Source organism: Ostrea edulis, chromosome 10 (assembly GCF_947568905.1).
Source record: "Ostrea edulis chromosome 10, xbOstEdul1.1, whole genome shotgun sequence".
NCBI lineage: Eukaryota > Metazoa > Mollusca > Bivalvia > Ostreida > Ostreidae > Ostrea > Ostrea edulis.
Genome location: NC_079173.1, coordinates 24886743 through 24905164, shown reverse-complemented (window position 1 = coordinate 24905164; position 18422 = coordinate 24886743). Strand labels below are relative to the sequence as shown.

At 33.8% G+C, this 18422-nt stretch overlaps 1 protein-coding gene across 1 annotated transcript in view; it reads right to left on the bottom strand.

Moving 5' to 3' along the window:
• Window positions 1–408: 408 nt before the first annotated feature.
• The window catches only part of LOC125665608 (receptor-type tyrosine-protein phosphatase epsilon-like), a 38940-nt gene continuing 20926 nt past the window's right edge, over window positions 409–18422 (bottom strand). The window contains exons 13-28 of the mRNA XM_056152337.1: window positions 17418–17629; window positions 15887–15980; window positions 15688–15752; window positions 15400–15436; window positions 15074–15171; window positions 12849–12977; window positions 9640–9788; window positions 9271–9406; window positions 8109–8255; window positions 7029–7122; window positions 6331–6404; window positions 5084–5218; window positions 4488–4604; window positions 2712–2869; window positions 1418–1553; window positions 409–1206 (exon numbers count right to left, since the gene is read on the bottom strand). Of these exons, the coding sequence (XP_056008312.1) occupies window positions 1108–1206; window positions 1418–1553; window positions 2712–2869; window positions 4488–4604; window positions 5084–5218; window positions 6331–6404; window positions 7029–7122; window positions 8109–8255; window positions 9271–9406; window positions 9640–9788; window positions 12849–12977; window positions 15074–15171; window positions 15400–15436; window positions 15688–15752; window positions 15887–15980; window positions 17418–17629 (1880 nt within the window). The 3' untranslated portion in view covers window positions 409–1107. The remainder of the gene's footprint in view (window positions 1207–1417; window positions 1554–2711; window positions 2870–4487; window positions 4605–5083; window positions 5219–6330; window positions 6405–7028; window positions 7123–8108; window positions 8256–9270; window positions 9407–9639; window positions 9789–12848; window positions 12978–15073; window positions 15172–15399; window positions 15437–15687; window positions 15753–15886; window positions 15981–17417; window positions 17630–18422) is intronic.

Sequence of the window (18422 nt, the reverse complement as noted above, 5' to 3'; positions counted from 1 at the left end):
TAGACCCCCCCCCCTCTTTTTTCTATTTATATATATTTATTAATTAAAATTCAGATACCTGTGATTCATTTTACAGGCATTTTGACAAGCAGATGTCAACATACACAGCTTCATCACTTGAAAGCGGTATACAAAAATGTGTTACGATACAGCTATATAGAGCAGTATGTCGTGACGTACTTTTTCATTGTGACGTCATATAATGTAAAATACACTGAGATACATTTCGTGAATTTCAGACAAGACAACTGTAAGGTAGTTTCACCCTCATATGACGTATCAACATTAATAGTCCAAAGTAGAAAAATTGTATTGATTTCTACTTAATATAAGTCAATTTAACCAGTAACCAAAAGTAATGCATATGTTGCGAACATTTTAAAGATGTCAGACACACAACGACAAACATTTATATCAATATTTTTATGAAACAGCATAATAAATGACAAAATCTTAATTTCAACAGTTTCAAAAAAACTGTTACTTTATAAAAGTATATAAACTAATTGTAGATATCAAAGAAATCATTGTATTATATTTGCATTAAGTTTCTAATTTTGTTAAAGCATTAGAAAGTTATGATGATATTGCCATATAAGTGCTAACGCACGTTATTTAATTTGTATGTACACATCGTTGCAGTTATGAGACAACATCGTTCAATAAAAAAAATAATTATTTGATACAAAAGAGAAATACCAGCATAGGAGTTATCACCCTTGATAACATTTTTGTAGCTTACATAATTGATTTTTTTGTAGAAAATAAACCCTTTCAATATCAAATAGTTCACCACATTTTTTATCATACCCAGTAAATAAAATTCCTCTAACATACAAATTTTGATAAAATAAATATTTGGCAAAATTCCATGACATCACATGAGTATGGGGCTACCTCAGGCCAACGTGGAGGCTTGTCCAATGGGTAACTGTTACACATCCATGGTCAATCACAAGCCTCCTGCAAAATCCTTGATTTAAGATGAATATTCCTGAAATTCAGCGGAGGTCAAATGCAGTATACCATCGTACGAAAACGTCACACGCATCTACAATCGATCCACCTTCTTGTAACATACCAAAGAACAATTTCTGATACTACCACCTATGTATTTGCGTAAACAGATTCTGTGTTGCTATAAACCTCTGTGGACATCCCGGATAACGCATTAAAGGTGGCCTCGTAGCATATCCGATATTCCTCCTTCAATACAAAAAAGAAAATGATAAATTGTCTATTTGTTATTCACATTGCTTCCATCGAATACGATGCTAAGCCTCTTAAAAAGTTTGTAAAGAAGACCATTGGTGATTAATATAGTGATGTTAGAACAGTTTATACAATCTAATAAATGTATAATTGAGAGAAAAAAAATCCATTATCACCACTTAAAAATACTACTTAATTCGCTTACCACAGTAGATATCATTTCTGGTCGCCGTATCTGCAGCTGTCTAACGATGGTTGGCATGTCTACTTCATCATCTCCGTGTAGTTGTTGTAAGGCATTATAAACAGCACAAAACACACCACAGCCAGTTACTCCGTCCCTGAAAGTAGATCCAAAACATTTAAAGCTATTATGCAATGTAGAGTTATGGAAAACCTGTTTATGGCGATTTTATATCGAAGTGGTATTGAGTTTTCTGCCCCTGGAGGAAGTAAAGTCCTGTGTATATTTTTATTCCGCGAATACACTGAAAATTAAATCGCCACGATAATTCATGATTTTACTGTACATTGTATAAGGTTAATGCACATTGCACATGTTGGAAGAAAGTTTCCAACTTGAGGCATAGCTACTGTAAACCAACTTTTGTTCGTGACTTTATTTCGTATTTACCTGTGATAAACTTCTTCATGGCGATTAATTTTCACGACCGACAGTATCTTAAACATACAAGAGACATTAAGTGATTGGTTCGCGGCAAGAAATATTCGCGATGATAAGGTTCTCGCGAACCTTGCAAAAATTTCTCGCACGGGAATAAAAGTTGTACAGTATTTGGTTAGATTGAGGAAATATCCAGTGAAACTGTTGAATGAAAAAGCGAAGATAACAGTCATCAATATCAAAAATCCTATAAAGAATATGAAATTAGCAATAGCTAGGTCAAACATCAGAGGAAAAAAGTAAAACATATATTATGATATGCTAAGAGAAAAATAACTTGTAAAATATGTTCAAATGTAAAACTAAAAGATAAATAATATTTAAACAATAAAATACTTTCTTTGTTATTTGATCAGGTGATAAAGGTAGGTAGCATTGCAGAAAAATTCATAACCCGCATAAGCAATTACAAGCCATTTTATTATTTATATCTATATTTTTCTGTATTTAAAAAAACATGATTTTTAGTACTAAAATATCATATCGTTGACCAATTCGTTAAAAGGAACAGCCAACACACCCGATGACGTTGGCAACGCTCCATATTTGGAAATGATTATGCGGACAGGTAATACTGAAAAACCAGATCGAACTGCAATGTAGCTAGCAACAAACATGCATTCATTGTCTGATGAAAGCAATGCCGATTTCAAAAGAAATATAAGAGAAAATATTAAGTAAATGTAAATGAAAGATGAAGATAACTAACAGTGATCAATCTCAAAACTACTATAAGGAATACAAAATAGAGAGCTAAGTAAATGTAGTATGATAAAGGTGTTCACGGTGTCTAAGGCTAATAAATGAAACATACTTCGATAAAATCGTGATAGGTCTTCTGCTGTTGCGGCTAGCTACTTCCACTCTAATATTCCTGATGACCTCAGAAATACTGTTGACGTCAGAAGGTAATGAAGCATTCATTTCCCAAGACATCATTTCGTAAATATGGACTTTGTGCCAAAACTCTTGCTATAGATAATAAAACATATTAGAAATTAAATAGCTGATCGTAACACTTTGATCACACTATAAGATAAAAATAACATTGAAAAACTCCAAATTTTGGTTTAAGGTAGCTGCACCATCATGGGACTTTTCAAAATTAATGGTTCGAAGTAGAAAAGTTGTATTGATTTCCATTTAAAAGGACCTTAGCTGTCATTTTGTCACCCAAAATTGAATTCAATGAAAATTGCTCTATAACATATATTTCAGTAATAACACCAGTCTTTTATTATTTCAAACACTTTTTAACCTCACAGGAAGCACATGAATATGTAATTTTGGTGATTAAATATTTGCTCTCTTGCAAGACAATAATTGTTTTACATATCTTTGTTTACACTAAAAGCGGTTATCTAACGTAGTTTTATTAGGTTTCTCTTGTTTTTGTGCTAAACAAATGTTTTTATTAATCATTAATATACCTTCCTATATCATAGATTTTGAAAGAAAAATGGTTGCCATCACTTTCACAGCTTATGTCCTTTAAATATAGGTTAATGTAATCAATAACTGAAGAAAATATATATGTTGCCAGATTTTTTAAAGATGTCAGACACACAAAAACAAAAACTTATATCATTAGAATATCGCACATTTTCATTAAATAGCATGATAAAAATAAATAAAACTAGTTAAAATAACAAAATCTTTATTTCAACAGTTTAAAAAATGCTGTTTTATAAATAAATGTAAAACTTATACGGTACCAATTTTGATGCACCAGATGCGCATTTCGACAAATAATGTCTCTTCAGTGATGCTCAAGCCGAAAGTTTGGAAATTCGAAATGACAATAAACTTGTAAGAGCTAAAATGAAAACTAGAGTGCCAAAAACTGGAGCCAAATTCGTCTAAGGATCAGAGCTATGCATGCGGTAGATATAATCCTTAATTTTGAAATGAATTTTTAAATTTTATCCCAGCAATTTTATTATACATCCGTATTTTCAAGCTAGTAACGAAGTACTTAGTTACTGGACTGTAGAGACCCTCGGGGTCTAACAGTCCACCAGCAGAGGCCTCGACCCAGGGGTCGTAATGTAAAATTTATACGGTACCAATTTTGAAGCACCAGATGCGCATTTCGAAAACTAATGTCTCTTCAGTGATGCTTAAGCCGAAATTTTGGAAATTTGAAATAACAATAAACTTGTAAGAGGTAAAAGGAAAACTAGAGTAACAAAAACTGGAGCCAAATTCGTTCAACGATCAGAGATATGCACGACGGGTATGAATCAATTGTGGATATCAAGGAGATCTCTGAATAATAAACATACAATAGAGAAATACCAGCATAGTAGTTATTGCCCTTGACGACATTTTTGTAATATAGAAACCTTTTCGATATCAACTTGTTTACCAAATTTTCTATAACACCAAGTGAATAAATTCCTCCTAAAAATATATTTCTAGCATGCACAAGTTTTAATGAAGTAAAGATTTTATAAAAAAAAAACAACTATGACGTCACATGAGGGTGGAATTACTTTCAGACCAATTGAATCTAAGCAAATACATTCAACAAACATGCTCAATAAAGAATAATAAAATTGACCTGATATTGTTCTGTATGTTTATTTACCTCTACGTGATAAATCCTTATCTCGTGTTGGCTAATGTTGTGAGATTTTGTTGTCTCGTCTACACTTATTTCATACGGAGGTATTGCTGTCTTCTTCTTGTTGATCCACTCACTGGACTAGAAATATATGCACAGTATGCTTGAAAAAGTGAAGATAACGAACAGTGATCAATCTCATAACCCCTGGGAGGAATAAAAATAGAGATCTGAGCAAACACGGCCACCTGGATATACCAGAGGTTGGACCAGGTGCCTAGGATGAGTGAGCATCCTCTGTCGACCGGTCACATCCACCGTAAGCACTATATCTTTCATGAAAGATGAAGATAACCAACAGTGCTCGATATCAACACTCCTATAAGCAATACAAAATAGAAGAATCCCCTGTCGACCGGTCACATCCACCATGGGCCCTATCTTTTATGAAAGATGAAGATAACGAACAGTGATCAATCTCATTACTCCTATAAGCAATACAAAATAAAGAGTTGGGTAAACACGGACCCCTGGATATACCAGAGATGGGATCATGTGCCTAGGAGGAGTAAGCATCCCCTGTCGACCGGTCTCACCCACCGTGATCTCATCCTACTTACCGAGGGTATATCAACCAACCGGTTTACAAACACCACGATATCAGATTCATGATCAAGAAGAAGACGAAATAAGTCGATGGAGTTTCCAGGAAGAGGGTACTGTGCAGCAATCAGCATATCCCGATCCATGAACGTCTGTAATACAAATAGGATAATATAAAGTAATTCGCGTATGTCGATCCCAATTCACAAACGTCTGTAATACAAATAGGATACTATATGCAGAAATAACCATATCCCGATCCACTAACAATTGTAATATAAATAGGACACTATTTAGGAATTAGCATTTCCCGATCTACAAACATCTGTAATATAAATAAGGCACTATACAGAAATAAGCATATCTCAATCCCGATCTACAAACAGTTTTATGATTTATGACACACATGGTTGAGATTTGGAACTAGTTCAAATGTTGTAATTTATCAAATTTGGTTAATGCACATTTCATACCTTTCAAACAGAACACCGACTTTTAAAAAGTAATTTACTCGAATTTTTGTATAAAAAATCAGTTTTTTCACTAATGAAGCCCCACTTTTTTAAAGTTTTAAAGTTTTTTTTAAAGTTGACATTACCCCTTATATGTTCTTCTAAACTCTCAAATTTGATATCATGAATTTTTTCGCATATCAAATGCAAAAAGGTCATTATTTATTTCCATTAATTTGTATTGTTAGAAGACATGATCATGTATTTATTTTATGTAATGATTGATTTGTGTTGCTTATGTTGTGTTGACACCAACAGAGAAATCAAGTTTAATTGCATAAATCATGAGTCGATTTTAAGCGCAAAAAGGTCATGTTTAGAACACTGAAGCTCAATAAAAAGCATTGCGACCCCGGTTTTTTCTGTTAAATTTCCTAATTCTCCTTCAATGTATAAATAAGAAATACACTTTCCAAAAATTTGACATTACTCCAAATCTCAGGTGCAGACCTCTTTAAAAATATCCATATATAAATGAAATCATTAAAATAAAACTGTTATTTGTTTAAAATTTATCAGTTCAAAGGAGCAGAGGCTTGCAAGAGGTTTAATTAGTGGTTGGTTTTAATAAAATGTATTCATTCAAGGGGCGTACAGTGACTCGGCCACTTCATGACAAGGACATAATAATATTCAATGCATACATGTACATTGATACACTTATGGATAAGAATACAGTGTTGTAGTAATTGCTCCTTGAGACTATCATTTTCACCTTTCCTTCCCTCTACCCTATACGTTGATATACTTACCGATAAGAATACAGCATTGTAGTAATTGCTCCTTCCCTCTACCCTTGAAGTAAGGACCGCTCGATATTTATCAACTGAAATTTGAAAAAGAATATAGATTAAAGGAGTTACGAGATTGATCACTGTTCGTTATCTTCACCTTTATAGGAGTTATGAGATTGATCACTGTTCGTTTCCTTCACCTTTATAGGAGTTATGAAATTGATCACTGTTCATTATCTTCACCTTTATAGGAGTTATGAGATTGATCACTGTTCGTTATCTTCACCTTTCGTTGTCACAATTTTAAAAATCATAGATGGGAGGACAGTTACGAATTGATTGTCCTGAAAATGTTCAGTATTGGCAAAATGTCAATGTTTGTTGTTTTCATGGTTGTACAAATACAATATTACCTGATCAATGAAGTAACACTTTTTATTAAAAGGATAAAACATACGGTACAAATGTCCACAATTTTACGTGCCAACGAAATTGTGACATCAATAGACTTTATCCAAGAAATAGTGCAACGAACAGTTATATCAGCGTCACATCTCAAATCAACCAGCTGTAAATTTCAGCTCATGGAACATTTGAACATAAACAGCTTCAATGTAATATCTTTGTTTCACTTGTATAATTTGTTTTATAATATATGTACAGTATCTGAGTAACTGAATCAAACAATCTTCTAAAGTAACTGTTCGCGTATTTACCTGGTAAAATGTTTCTTGTCTTATTGAGTTCTTTATGAATCTTCCCTTCTTTCATATCATCAACACTGGGTATCTTTCTAGTTGTTTGAAGTTCCTTCAGGATGGTACACAATGCATTAAACATGAAAGAGAACTTATTGTAGACAGGGAATAGGCTGGCCAAAATAAATTATATGATTCATTATTTTCTAAAGCAAAGATACATGACAAGGAGAGAAAAATAAAGACATTGTCTAAACACTTGGATAAACTATATCCAGGTATTAATTCATAGTTGGATTGCCCACGGTTGCATGATAACACTCTCCATCACTCTGTGGTCCATTTAGTTTAATTCGCTCGTTCTCATGAATAATGATTTGAATTGATTGTCCAATCAAATTGATCTTTATAGGAATAGAACTCTTCGGTTTTTAAAAGTAGTAAAACCTTCCATTTCTCTATCACAGCATTATTGTGTAACGTAAGAGTGTGGAAAGGGAATTACTGATTAGACAAAATCGCTTTTAGCCTTCCCTGAGCGACCAATAAAATGGCTCATTAATTATTCATGAGCACGAGAGAATTGAGATGAGTGGGCCAATGGGTGATGGAGAGAGGAGATAAACGTAATCAACCGTGGTTATCCGACGACGATATTTAATGCACGTCGAACGACTAAGCAAGAAAAGATGCAGAGTAATCTATACTGACTAAAATGTTTAAACGAAGGAAAATTCAAAGATTTTAAACACTGCCAGTTGGTCACAGATATCAATCTCTTTCACCTTTCATCTCTAGAACTGTTACAGGGCTTTTTATAACATAGATAACTAAATGATATGATGATTGTTTATAGATTTAATTCCTGCGTGGGTTTTTGCAACAACATAGATACATTACTAGTTTTTAATGTTTATGTATATATGTATTGTCAAATCAGACTATCTTAAACATTGGATCTAATGTACAAATCTAGAACGGTTTCTCCGCCATTGCTGTGTAAACCAGTGCAGAAAAGGGGAAACAGAAACAATGATTATAACCAACACCCCTCCCCTCTTCTACAATCCATTCCTTCCAGAACAGGGTTAGTGTTACCTTGAACTGTATCTCTATCCAGTTTGGTAAAGAAGCCTGAGAGTTTTGTAATGTTTGAACATCATTCATAAAAGTGTCCCTGGATACTACCGAACTTCTACTACAGAAGGACTCCAGCAGAGCATTGTAGAGTTCAATATACTGCTCCTGTAAGTGAAATTGTTCTAATGAATAAACAATCATTTTAAACACGTCGCTGCAATGTGAATAAAGCGGGGCGGTCACGTGATGAAATCCTGCGCAATTCGGTCTTCTCAGTAGATTTCAGATACCGCGCCACTTATTTCCCTTACAGTTTGCAAATGGTTATTTATTACTTACTTGTGCATTTAAGACAAACTAGTCATTTTTTTGATACGACACTTACTACCCGCTATACACCACGATAATAGAAGTCGTGTGGTGACACAGAAACACAAGGAGAGTTTCTCGATTATTCAATTTTATTTTATATCAGTAAATACGTAGCTACGTTACTATTTCCTGAGTGAGGAATTTCTGCCAGCATTCTGAGAGTTGAGTTTCGCATCTAAATGTGAACTTGAGATAGTAGTTTGAAAACAAAATAAAATGGTGGCTTCATTTGAAGTTAGCTGACAAACTGTATTTCTATGGAAAATATAGAATTTTGAATATACCAGAGAGCTACAAATTTACTAAAGTTGCACTCTTTGGGAAATCTACAGATTGACCAAAGTTAAACTCGTTGGGAAATCTATAGATTGATTAAAATTACACTCTTTGGGAAATCTGCAGACTGACTAAAGTTACACACTTTGGAAAATCTACAGACTGACTAAAGTTGCACTCCTTGGGAAATCTACATACCGACTAAAGTTACACTCTTTGAGAAATCTACAGATTGACTAAAGTTACACTCTTTGGGAAATATACAGACTGACTAAAGTAACACTCTTTGAGAAATCTGCAGACAGACTAAAGTTGTACTCTTTGGGAAATCTACAGATTGACTAAAGTTGCACTCCTTGGGAAATCTACATACCGACTAAAGTTACACTCTTTGGGAAATCTAAAGATTGACTAAAGTTTCACTCTTTGAGAAATCTAAAGATTAACTAAAGTTGCAATCTTTGGGAAATCTGAAGACTGACTAAAGTTGTACTCTTTGGGAAATCTGCAGACTGACTAAAGTCACACATACCGCATTTTGCACCATGCTCATTCTGTTCTTTCTCATGATTTCGACGTATCTCTTTACATTGACTGTTCCTGTCTCCACTCCGTGCTGATGTAGAGCGTCTAATGCAAGGAATGTTCCCGTCCTGCCGATCCCGGCACTTAAGATGATTAAAAATAACATATGAAAAGTGGAGATAACGAACAGTGATCAATCTCATAACTCCTATCAGGGATACAGAATAGGAAATTGGACAATTACGGACCCTGGACATACCAGGAGTAGGGTATATATATTAGTGGATTTATTATTGTTGTATTTGACCATTTAGTCGCCTCCTCCCACAAGCAAGCAAGGAGTACTGAGGACATATTCAAGAAAATAAAATATTACCTGCAGTGTACAAGAAGCGGACTGTTTTTGTATTTGTCTTGAATCCGTCTCACATGTCTTTGGAATATAACCAGGCTGAATGGATCAGGAACACCGTGGTCAGGCCACTGAGTGTAATGAAACTGGGTCACTGTACGGGTTGTTCTTGTCTGTTAAAGATCCAACTTTAAGTTAACACTCGCAAATTGATAGCCGTCTGTCAATCAAACATTTAACAATAGATCTCAGGCGGAGTGACATCTGTAGAGACTGTGGTCTGGAGGGATCCCAGAGAGGTGTTTTGATAAAAATAACGACCAGTACCTACTGGCATTCTTTAGATCTAAAGGAAGCCCTGTATTCTAGAGTTTTGATAGCATTGACCTGTCCACAACTGCTATTTTCTCGTAATTCTATTGTTTTTAAAAAGACCCCTGAACAACGCAATTATAATATAATTGTAATTTCCCCTCTCGATATACATGTATTATAAATTACACAATCAGAAATCAAACAATAATTTGCCCATTAATTTCTAAAACTTGTAACTTATTGAAATAATTTATATTATCAATTCATGATAGTTCTATATTTATAAAAGAAATTATTCATTGAGCCAATGGCTGAGAGTAAAAGAGAGAAAGAGGGGGTGATGTGGACTGTTTCATCTAGCAATACGTATACAACCAGTATACAAACACTATGACCACAGAAACACTGCAGATGGCCCCGATACCCTTCCTGTGTACATCAAAAGTATACTCAGCACCCTGATCTCTTGGCCAGGTAAATTCCAGGTAAATAACAATGACCATAGATGAGCTCCGCCCACATCCAGTGATCCGTAAAGAAACCTTACGGTATTTTATTTGGGTCTTTAAGGAAAGCATAATTGTAATATATAATGTACAAAACGAACAATCTCATGTTATGGTAAGCATCTAAAGATGCTACTGGCATATATCTCTAATCAAGCCTTTGGAACTTGGCTTTTATTTCTCAATAATTTCAAAAAAATCAATCTAGTCATATCTGAAATACTGTACACAACATTCAATTCTAATGAAGGGTTGTGGTGAAGGTTCAGTCAGTAAGCCGTAAACAGGTGAATGGAAAGTTATGAGGTTAATAGTCGGGAATGTACGTCGCAAAGTGTATGTCATGAAGTGAACTTCACACGACTTTAGGATGAAAAAGTGAAGATAAAGAACACTGATCAACCGTATAGTCCCCCAAAGAATTCCAGATTAAGAGTATGGCAAACACAGATCCCTGGACACACAATAGGTGGGATCAGGTGCCAAGGAGGAGTAAACATTTCCTGTTGACCGTTCACACTCACCGTGAGCTCAATGTTGATCAGGATATTACTTTTAAAAACTGGAGTCTGCTTCGAAGTAATCGCAGATGCGATAAAGAACCCTTACTGCACCAACCTTTCTACACGAAAAAGTGAAAATAATGAACATTCATCAATGTCATAAATATAAAGAATACAAAATTAAAAGCAGGACAAACACGGACATCTGTACACATCAGAGGTGTGATCAATTGCCTAAGAGGAGTAAACATTCCCTGTTGATCGGTCACACCCACCATGAGTCTTATATCTTAATCAGGTAAACGGAGAAATCCGTAGTATTCTGGAGGAGTACATGCAGCACATTGCTGGTATTCACCCGATAAATTCACACAAAAGACATTTGAACATCTACTTGATTCATCTACATTTAAACATATTTGCATAAATTCCATTGGGTGTGTACAGTCGTTAGTATGTCAAATAACAACCAATATCCCGCTTCTTCGCTAAGATACAGACAAATTTCAAATTCCAGTTTTGAAGAAAAAATGAATGCATTTTTAGATCTCTAGGATACATATTAGAATTTTGACATATTACTTTATTCATGTATGTGTTTCAAATAGATATCTTGCTCCAAAATTCACTTTTCTTACTATTTGTAAGTGTACAACTTTGATCCCATAGAAAACAATTGTACCAACTTTAATCTTACAGTTAATAGTACAACCTTTAATATCATGGTTAACAATAGAACTTTAATCCCATAGTGAACAATGACATAAAATTTAATCCCATGCTTAACGATAGAACAAACTTTATTCCCATAGTTAACAATAGAACAAATTTTAATCCCATAGTAAACAATAGTACAAACGTTAATCCCATAGTTAACAATAGTACAAACGTTAATCCCATAGTTAACAATAGTACAGACGTTAATCCCATAGTTAACAATAGTACAGACGTTAATCCCATAGTTAACAATAGTACAGACGTTAATCCCATAGTTAACAATAGTACAGACGTTAATCCCATAGTTAACAATAGTACAGACGTTAATCCCATAGTTAACAATAGTACAAGCGTTAATCCCATAGTTAACAATAGTACAGACGTTAATCCCATAGTTAACAATAGTACAGACGTTAATCCCATAGTTAACAATAGTACAAACGTTAATCCCATAGTTAACAATAGTACAGACGTTAATCCCATAGTTAACAATAGTACAGACGTTAATCCCATAGTAAACAATAGTACAAACGTTAATCCCATAGTTAACAATAGTACAGACGTTAATCCCATAGTTAACAATAGTACAGACGTTAATCCCATAGTTAACAATAGTACAAACGTTAATCCCATACTTAACAATAGTACAAACGTTAATCCCATACTTAACAATAGTACAAACGTTAATCCCATACTTAACAATAGTACAAACGTTAATCCCATACTTAACAATAGTACAGACGTTAATCCCATACTTAACAATAGTACAAACGTTAATCCCATAGTTAACAATAGTACAGACGTTAATCCCATACTTAACAATAGTACAGACGTTAATCCCATACTTAACAATAGTACAGACGTTAATCCCATACTTAACAATAGTACAGACGTTAATCCCATAGTTAACAATAGTACAGACGTTAATCCCATAGTTAACAATAGTACAGACGTTAATCCCATAGTTAACAATATAACAAACTTTAATCCCATACTTAACAATTGTAGAAACTTGGAAATTTCTTTAATCCCATAGTAAACAATAGAACAAACTGTTATCCCATAGTTAACAACAGAACAAACTTTAATCCCATAGTTAACAATAGAACAAACTTTGATCTTTTAACTAATCTTCGTGCAGTCGGGTCTTGAACAGTGATGTAAATGAGATTGTAATTTATTTTACCTTTACCTGTGTATTAGTAATTTTCAACATTCGTACAACATAGAATGCATATTGCTTCTCTTGAAGAAGTTGGATTGTGATCTTCCCGGAAGTCATCTCCAGTTCAAGGTCAGGCCAATACTTTTCACATTTTTTCTGTAATTAAAATATGAATAGGTGAATATAACAAACAATGCTCAATTTCATAAAATGGAAAATTAAGAGACGGGCAAACATGGACTCCTGGGCATATCAGAGGAGGAGTAAGCATCCCCTGTTGAGCTGTCATATCCGCCATGTAATTTTAGTCGTAAAGTTAAAGAACTATTTCAAGTTTTATATTATCAAATTATTTGAAATTTTAAGAGTTCAAAGTGATCTTCATCAAGTGGATTATTTCGGCTGCAAGTCTTACTAACTTTTTTTCTTTTACAAAATTGATGGATGACAAGAATATGTCAGGTATACGTCACATTCAAAGTTGTAAAAACACCAAATATCACACAATCACCATGTTCAATTATAAATGCACTTATTATGCTGTCACATTCTGACACGTGAACTGTGCCTATCTGTTTCTAATAAATGATCGGGCGTGGGATACATTTCCGTCATTGAAAATTGTGGCAGATCAATACAACATAGCTCGCAGACGAAATATTTTCCGGGAACAACTAACTTCCTGAATCTTTGATATAATGTAAAAAGAGGTGCATGGGCTGTAACGGTCACCTGACTATCATATGTCGATCTGCATATATACAGTAAGTAAATTATTTATTGTAAATGATTGCTGAGAAAGACTAATACAACTGGTCTGATAAATACTAATGGTAAAACGATTAAGTTATGATACAAAAATATCTGTCTAATTTGAATATTATTTTTCAGAATGTTGTGAAGGCGAATATCTTAGTACCAAAAACATGAGATTAAAATTCTGATGTTTGACAGTGAAAGGAGATCAAACTAAAGCTTATTCATGGACAGCAATGCCAACTATATTCTGTTTGTTCAGAATATTATTGTAAATCTATTTTCAACAAAACATTACTAGAATTAGCACAAGTCCCCAAATGCACATACTTTACAACTCAACTATTGTGTACAATTTGGGTTATTGCTTTATTTAATTGATTCAGTTAATATCTCCCCGTTTACAGTGGCTACAACTATGGTTATTAAAGTAGTAAATTAATTATTGCTCTCCTATTGAAATAATGATATTTTATTCGCACCAATTTAGCCTTTCTTTATTTAGTTGTTGATATACATAAACGAATTCAATTTATTATACATGTAGTATCACAATGTTATCACTAATGATATCACTAATGATATCACTAATTAAATTATAATAGGATATTCTTACATCAATCATGTCTTTTATTTGGAAGAAGTAGTTACTTTCTACTTTATTATTGAGGTAAACTAATGCATTTTCTGTTTACTTTGTGATGTGCTTCTAGCAATTAGTTGAATTCTTAGAGGGTCCCTATTTCAGACCTACTCTACCCCGGGGGTTGAGGGACATGATTTGAAAAAATCCCATAATTCTACATAATGTCAGGATATTTTGATGCAAGTTTCATCTTCTCTGGCCCACTTGTTCTTAAAAAGATTTTTAAAGAACCCAATTGTATTCTTGACTTTTTAAAAATTATCTCCCCTTGGAAGTGAGTACTGCCTTTCATTTGAACAAACTTTGAATATCCTTTACTCAAGGATGCTTTATGGCAAGTTTGGTTTAAATTATTTCAGTGGTTCTGAAGAGAGAAGTTTGCAAAATTGAAAAGTTTACACACGAAAACGGAATAAGCGGATAGCAATAGGTCGCCTGACCTGAGTGATTTGGGTGACATAATAAAGTGATCAAATTGGAGACAGAAAACTGATCGTGTTACAGATGTTATTGGAGGTCCACCTGACTTGTTGAGTGTAAATGTAAATCCGTTCACATTGGATCTAACCAATAACAGGACTTTCAAACAACATTATCATCATTTGAAATCAAAGAGAAAAATTACTCTCCTGGTCAATAATATAGAGATCGCGTTACTTTCCTAAAGCATTCTGATAATATCTCAAAATAAGAGTCTATACATTCTTTCATACCTTCCAGTAACTGATTTAAAAATCAAAAGTGCAGTTTTATACATTATATTAAGAATTTTTGGAAAGACAAACATTTTCTACGTAGTAAATAATGAATCAGTGGATTTGCGAAAAATATGAAGATCAAAACGGCTTACCTTTATGCCTTCAATTAGGTTAGTTAGCATAACAATGACGGAGACGTTGTCTTGCCAGATCATTACCCAGTGGTCAGGCACCGTGTTGGGTTTAGGTCCTGAATTAGAATTCAAATAATTAACACATTCGTTGACTATTTTACATTGATATCTGAATGTTTGATTTTTTTAAACATACAAATAAATTGAACATTACTAATACTTTCCCTTTTTTAAGAAACTGTGAATGTTTTACATAAATCTTCACCACATAATTCAAAAGGAAATCTGTTGAGTTTATGCAATCGTTATTTGATTTCTACGGGAGAAAATAAACAGAATTGTACCTTGTGAGGCGATGTAAATTTGTTCTCCTTTCATATCCTATAAAATTCATGTATGTACTTTTTAAATCTAAAGAATAATCATGTATCAAATTATTCATTACATATTAACATCTCCAAGTTTTATTCGGCGGTTATTTTATTCACTAAATAGGATTTTGAATTTTGACCTACAACTTTCTAACCTCAAGATTTTAAGACTCTTTCATTGAGTGTGAGGTTAGTACTTGATATGATGCAAACTACAGCTTATGACGTGCAAGCGTGTTAGGAGACTATATAAGAACATACCTGAATGTAGTTGGCGTTGATGTAATCATTCTGTACACCCTTCAGAATTACCCGGGAATGGTCATCTGAGGATATAACAAAACTCTCTGTATATTCATCATAAATGACAATATGGAATATAGACTATGATGGTGTCGTGTACTTAGCGCAGTGAATCACATGATGATAAAATCATAAAGTGTTTGAGAATGATACTCACAAGGAAATGTCGTTTTAAATCTATTCTTTGGTATGTTTCCTGGCAGTTTTCCGATTGTACACGGGATGCCAGGCTCTTCACCATATGAAATAGACTAAGAGATAAAATTATGTCTCACTCTCTGAACATTTCATTTTAATATATCGAATTCTCGAAAAATCATGTAGATATATTTTTGTATAATAACGAGAAAAAAAAATCAAGATAGAGGATCAATAGAGCATGCAGTCCATCAATATATTATCAAGGCAGAGACAGGCATAAAGACATGGTTCAAAATATTTAATTGATTTCTAATTTGAAATGAATGTGGGTAGCATGAACGTTGATAGAAACATCTTTGATCTTCACCAATTTAATCATGACAATAATCAGAAGTATGAAAAGTAAATACAACGAAGAGTGATCAATCGATCTCATAACTCCTATACGTAATGCAAGATATAGAATCTCTGGATACACCAGAGCCGTGAGCCCTATATCTTGATCAGGTAAAAGGGGTGATTCGTAGTCAAAATCAATGTGCCAAGAACGGCCTAACAATCGGTATGAAACACGACAGACAGCAACTGACCTAACGATAGGTTGTATTGGCAAAGTAGATCGGTATAACGACCATAGAATGTGCGAAATGCTGACTTTAAACGAGACTATTGAAACCCCTTCACCATCAACTTGTTTGTCAGCAGCCAGCCTCGATTTGAAAACTGATCATACGTAGAACAAGCTCTTACGTATCGAAGCAGTTGAGAAATATAACCACGATATGCAGGTCATCATGGAATATTTCTACATAAATATGGGAAGTTGACGATGTAGAAGCTGAACTCATCCCGTTTATCATAAAGTTGAGTTGTTTGTTTGCTGTTAATACATATTTTCAATAAAATATCTAAGTATGAAGTAGAAGTGGACGCCTCTGTGGTGTCCTTTATTTCGAGTTCATAGGGATATATATAAGTCGGCATATGAATGAAAATCATTATTGTTAATAAATAAAACATCATCAATATATCTTAATGTCATGTTGAAGGCTACAGCAAGATTACGAACAGTGATCAATCTCATAACTTCTTTAAGGAATACAAATAGAGAGTTGAGCAAACACCGTCCCCTGGATATACCAGAGGTGGGATCATGTGCATAGGAGGAATAAGCATCCCCTTGTTGACCAGTTACACCCGCCCTGCGTCCTACATCTTGATTACGTAACCGGAGTAATCCGTAGTCGAAATCAATGTGTCAAGAATTTGTTTTATCGGTCTAAAATACGAGTTATATTATTTTTTTCTGCAGGTTTGTGGGGCAATATCCTTAAATTCCTTTCTATGTTAACTAAATACAACCAGTGAATCAAGTATAATTGATTTTTCAACTTAAATTATTTATTTAATCATCAGGTAGAATCGATATTTTATCCAATTTTCCAATTTGATGAATTCATCTTTACTTACTCAAAGGACACTAACAAAGTTCACTCTCAACATGACCGACAGGGGTGTCTCTTTAATGAAATGCATGTATTACCCACCTTATATTCTTTGTGAAATTCTTGACAATTATTTTTCCTTTTTGATGCTATTACACTCGCCAGCTCGCCTATTTTGATATCACTGGGGGACTCCACTTTACTGAAGGCGGTGTCACCAACATTGTAATATGTAGACTCCATGTTGTCCACGGTTTCTGGTGAATCTTCTGTTCGATTCAGTGTATCAATGCTAGAGTACACGTGTTTTTGCTCTGAAGATAGATGAAAAAGTGAAGATAAGGAATAGTGATCAATCTCATTTCTCATTTATATCTCGATGGATAATGAAAGTTGAAGATAACGAATAGGGATCAATCTAACTCCTTTATACAAAAAAATGTATTTCGAAGAATAATGAAATGTGAAGATAACGAATAGTGATCAATCTAACTCCTTTATATCTCGGAGAATAATGAAAGGTGAAGATAACGAATAGTGATCAATCCCATAACTCCTATAACCCTTTCTCTACCGTATCGGCCAATATGATTACGATCTGTCTTGAGACTATATTTTCAAAATAATTTGGAATTTGTTGATCATCAGGCTATGTAATACGGAAGTTTCGAGTTCCCCAAAAGTTATTTCCCTTTGTCGAACTCTTCCGTAAATTATGACGTAAAATATGATGACAGTGGGTACATTTGCTAATTACTATCGTTGTATTATTTCTTAAAAGATGATATCCAGAGTTTTTGAGACCATCCTATCTCAGGGGAAAGGCAACTTTAGTGAGTTTATGGGTATTGGATAACAAAATGGCTCAAACAAATACTGTTAATTGCCATCTTTCTTTGATAAAAGCGTTACTCATGTAGAAGAGGAAACGAATAATGATTTAATAGCCAATTTGATGATCTTATTCCAACAGATTATGCTTGATATGGCCAGAATATACATACCAGTGATTTATATAAACAAAAGTTACGCTTTTATTACATTAATCGTACGTAATCGTTATGTACAATGTCAGTCTACGATATAATGTATACATTGTGTATTCAC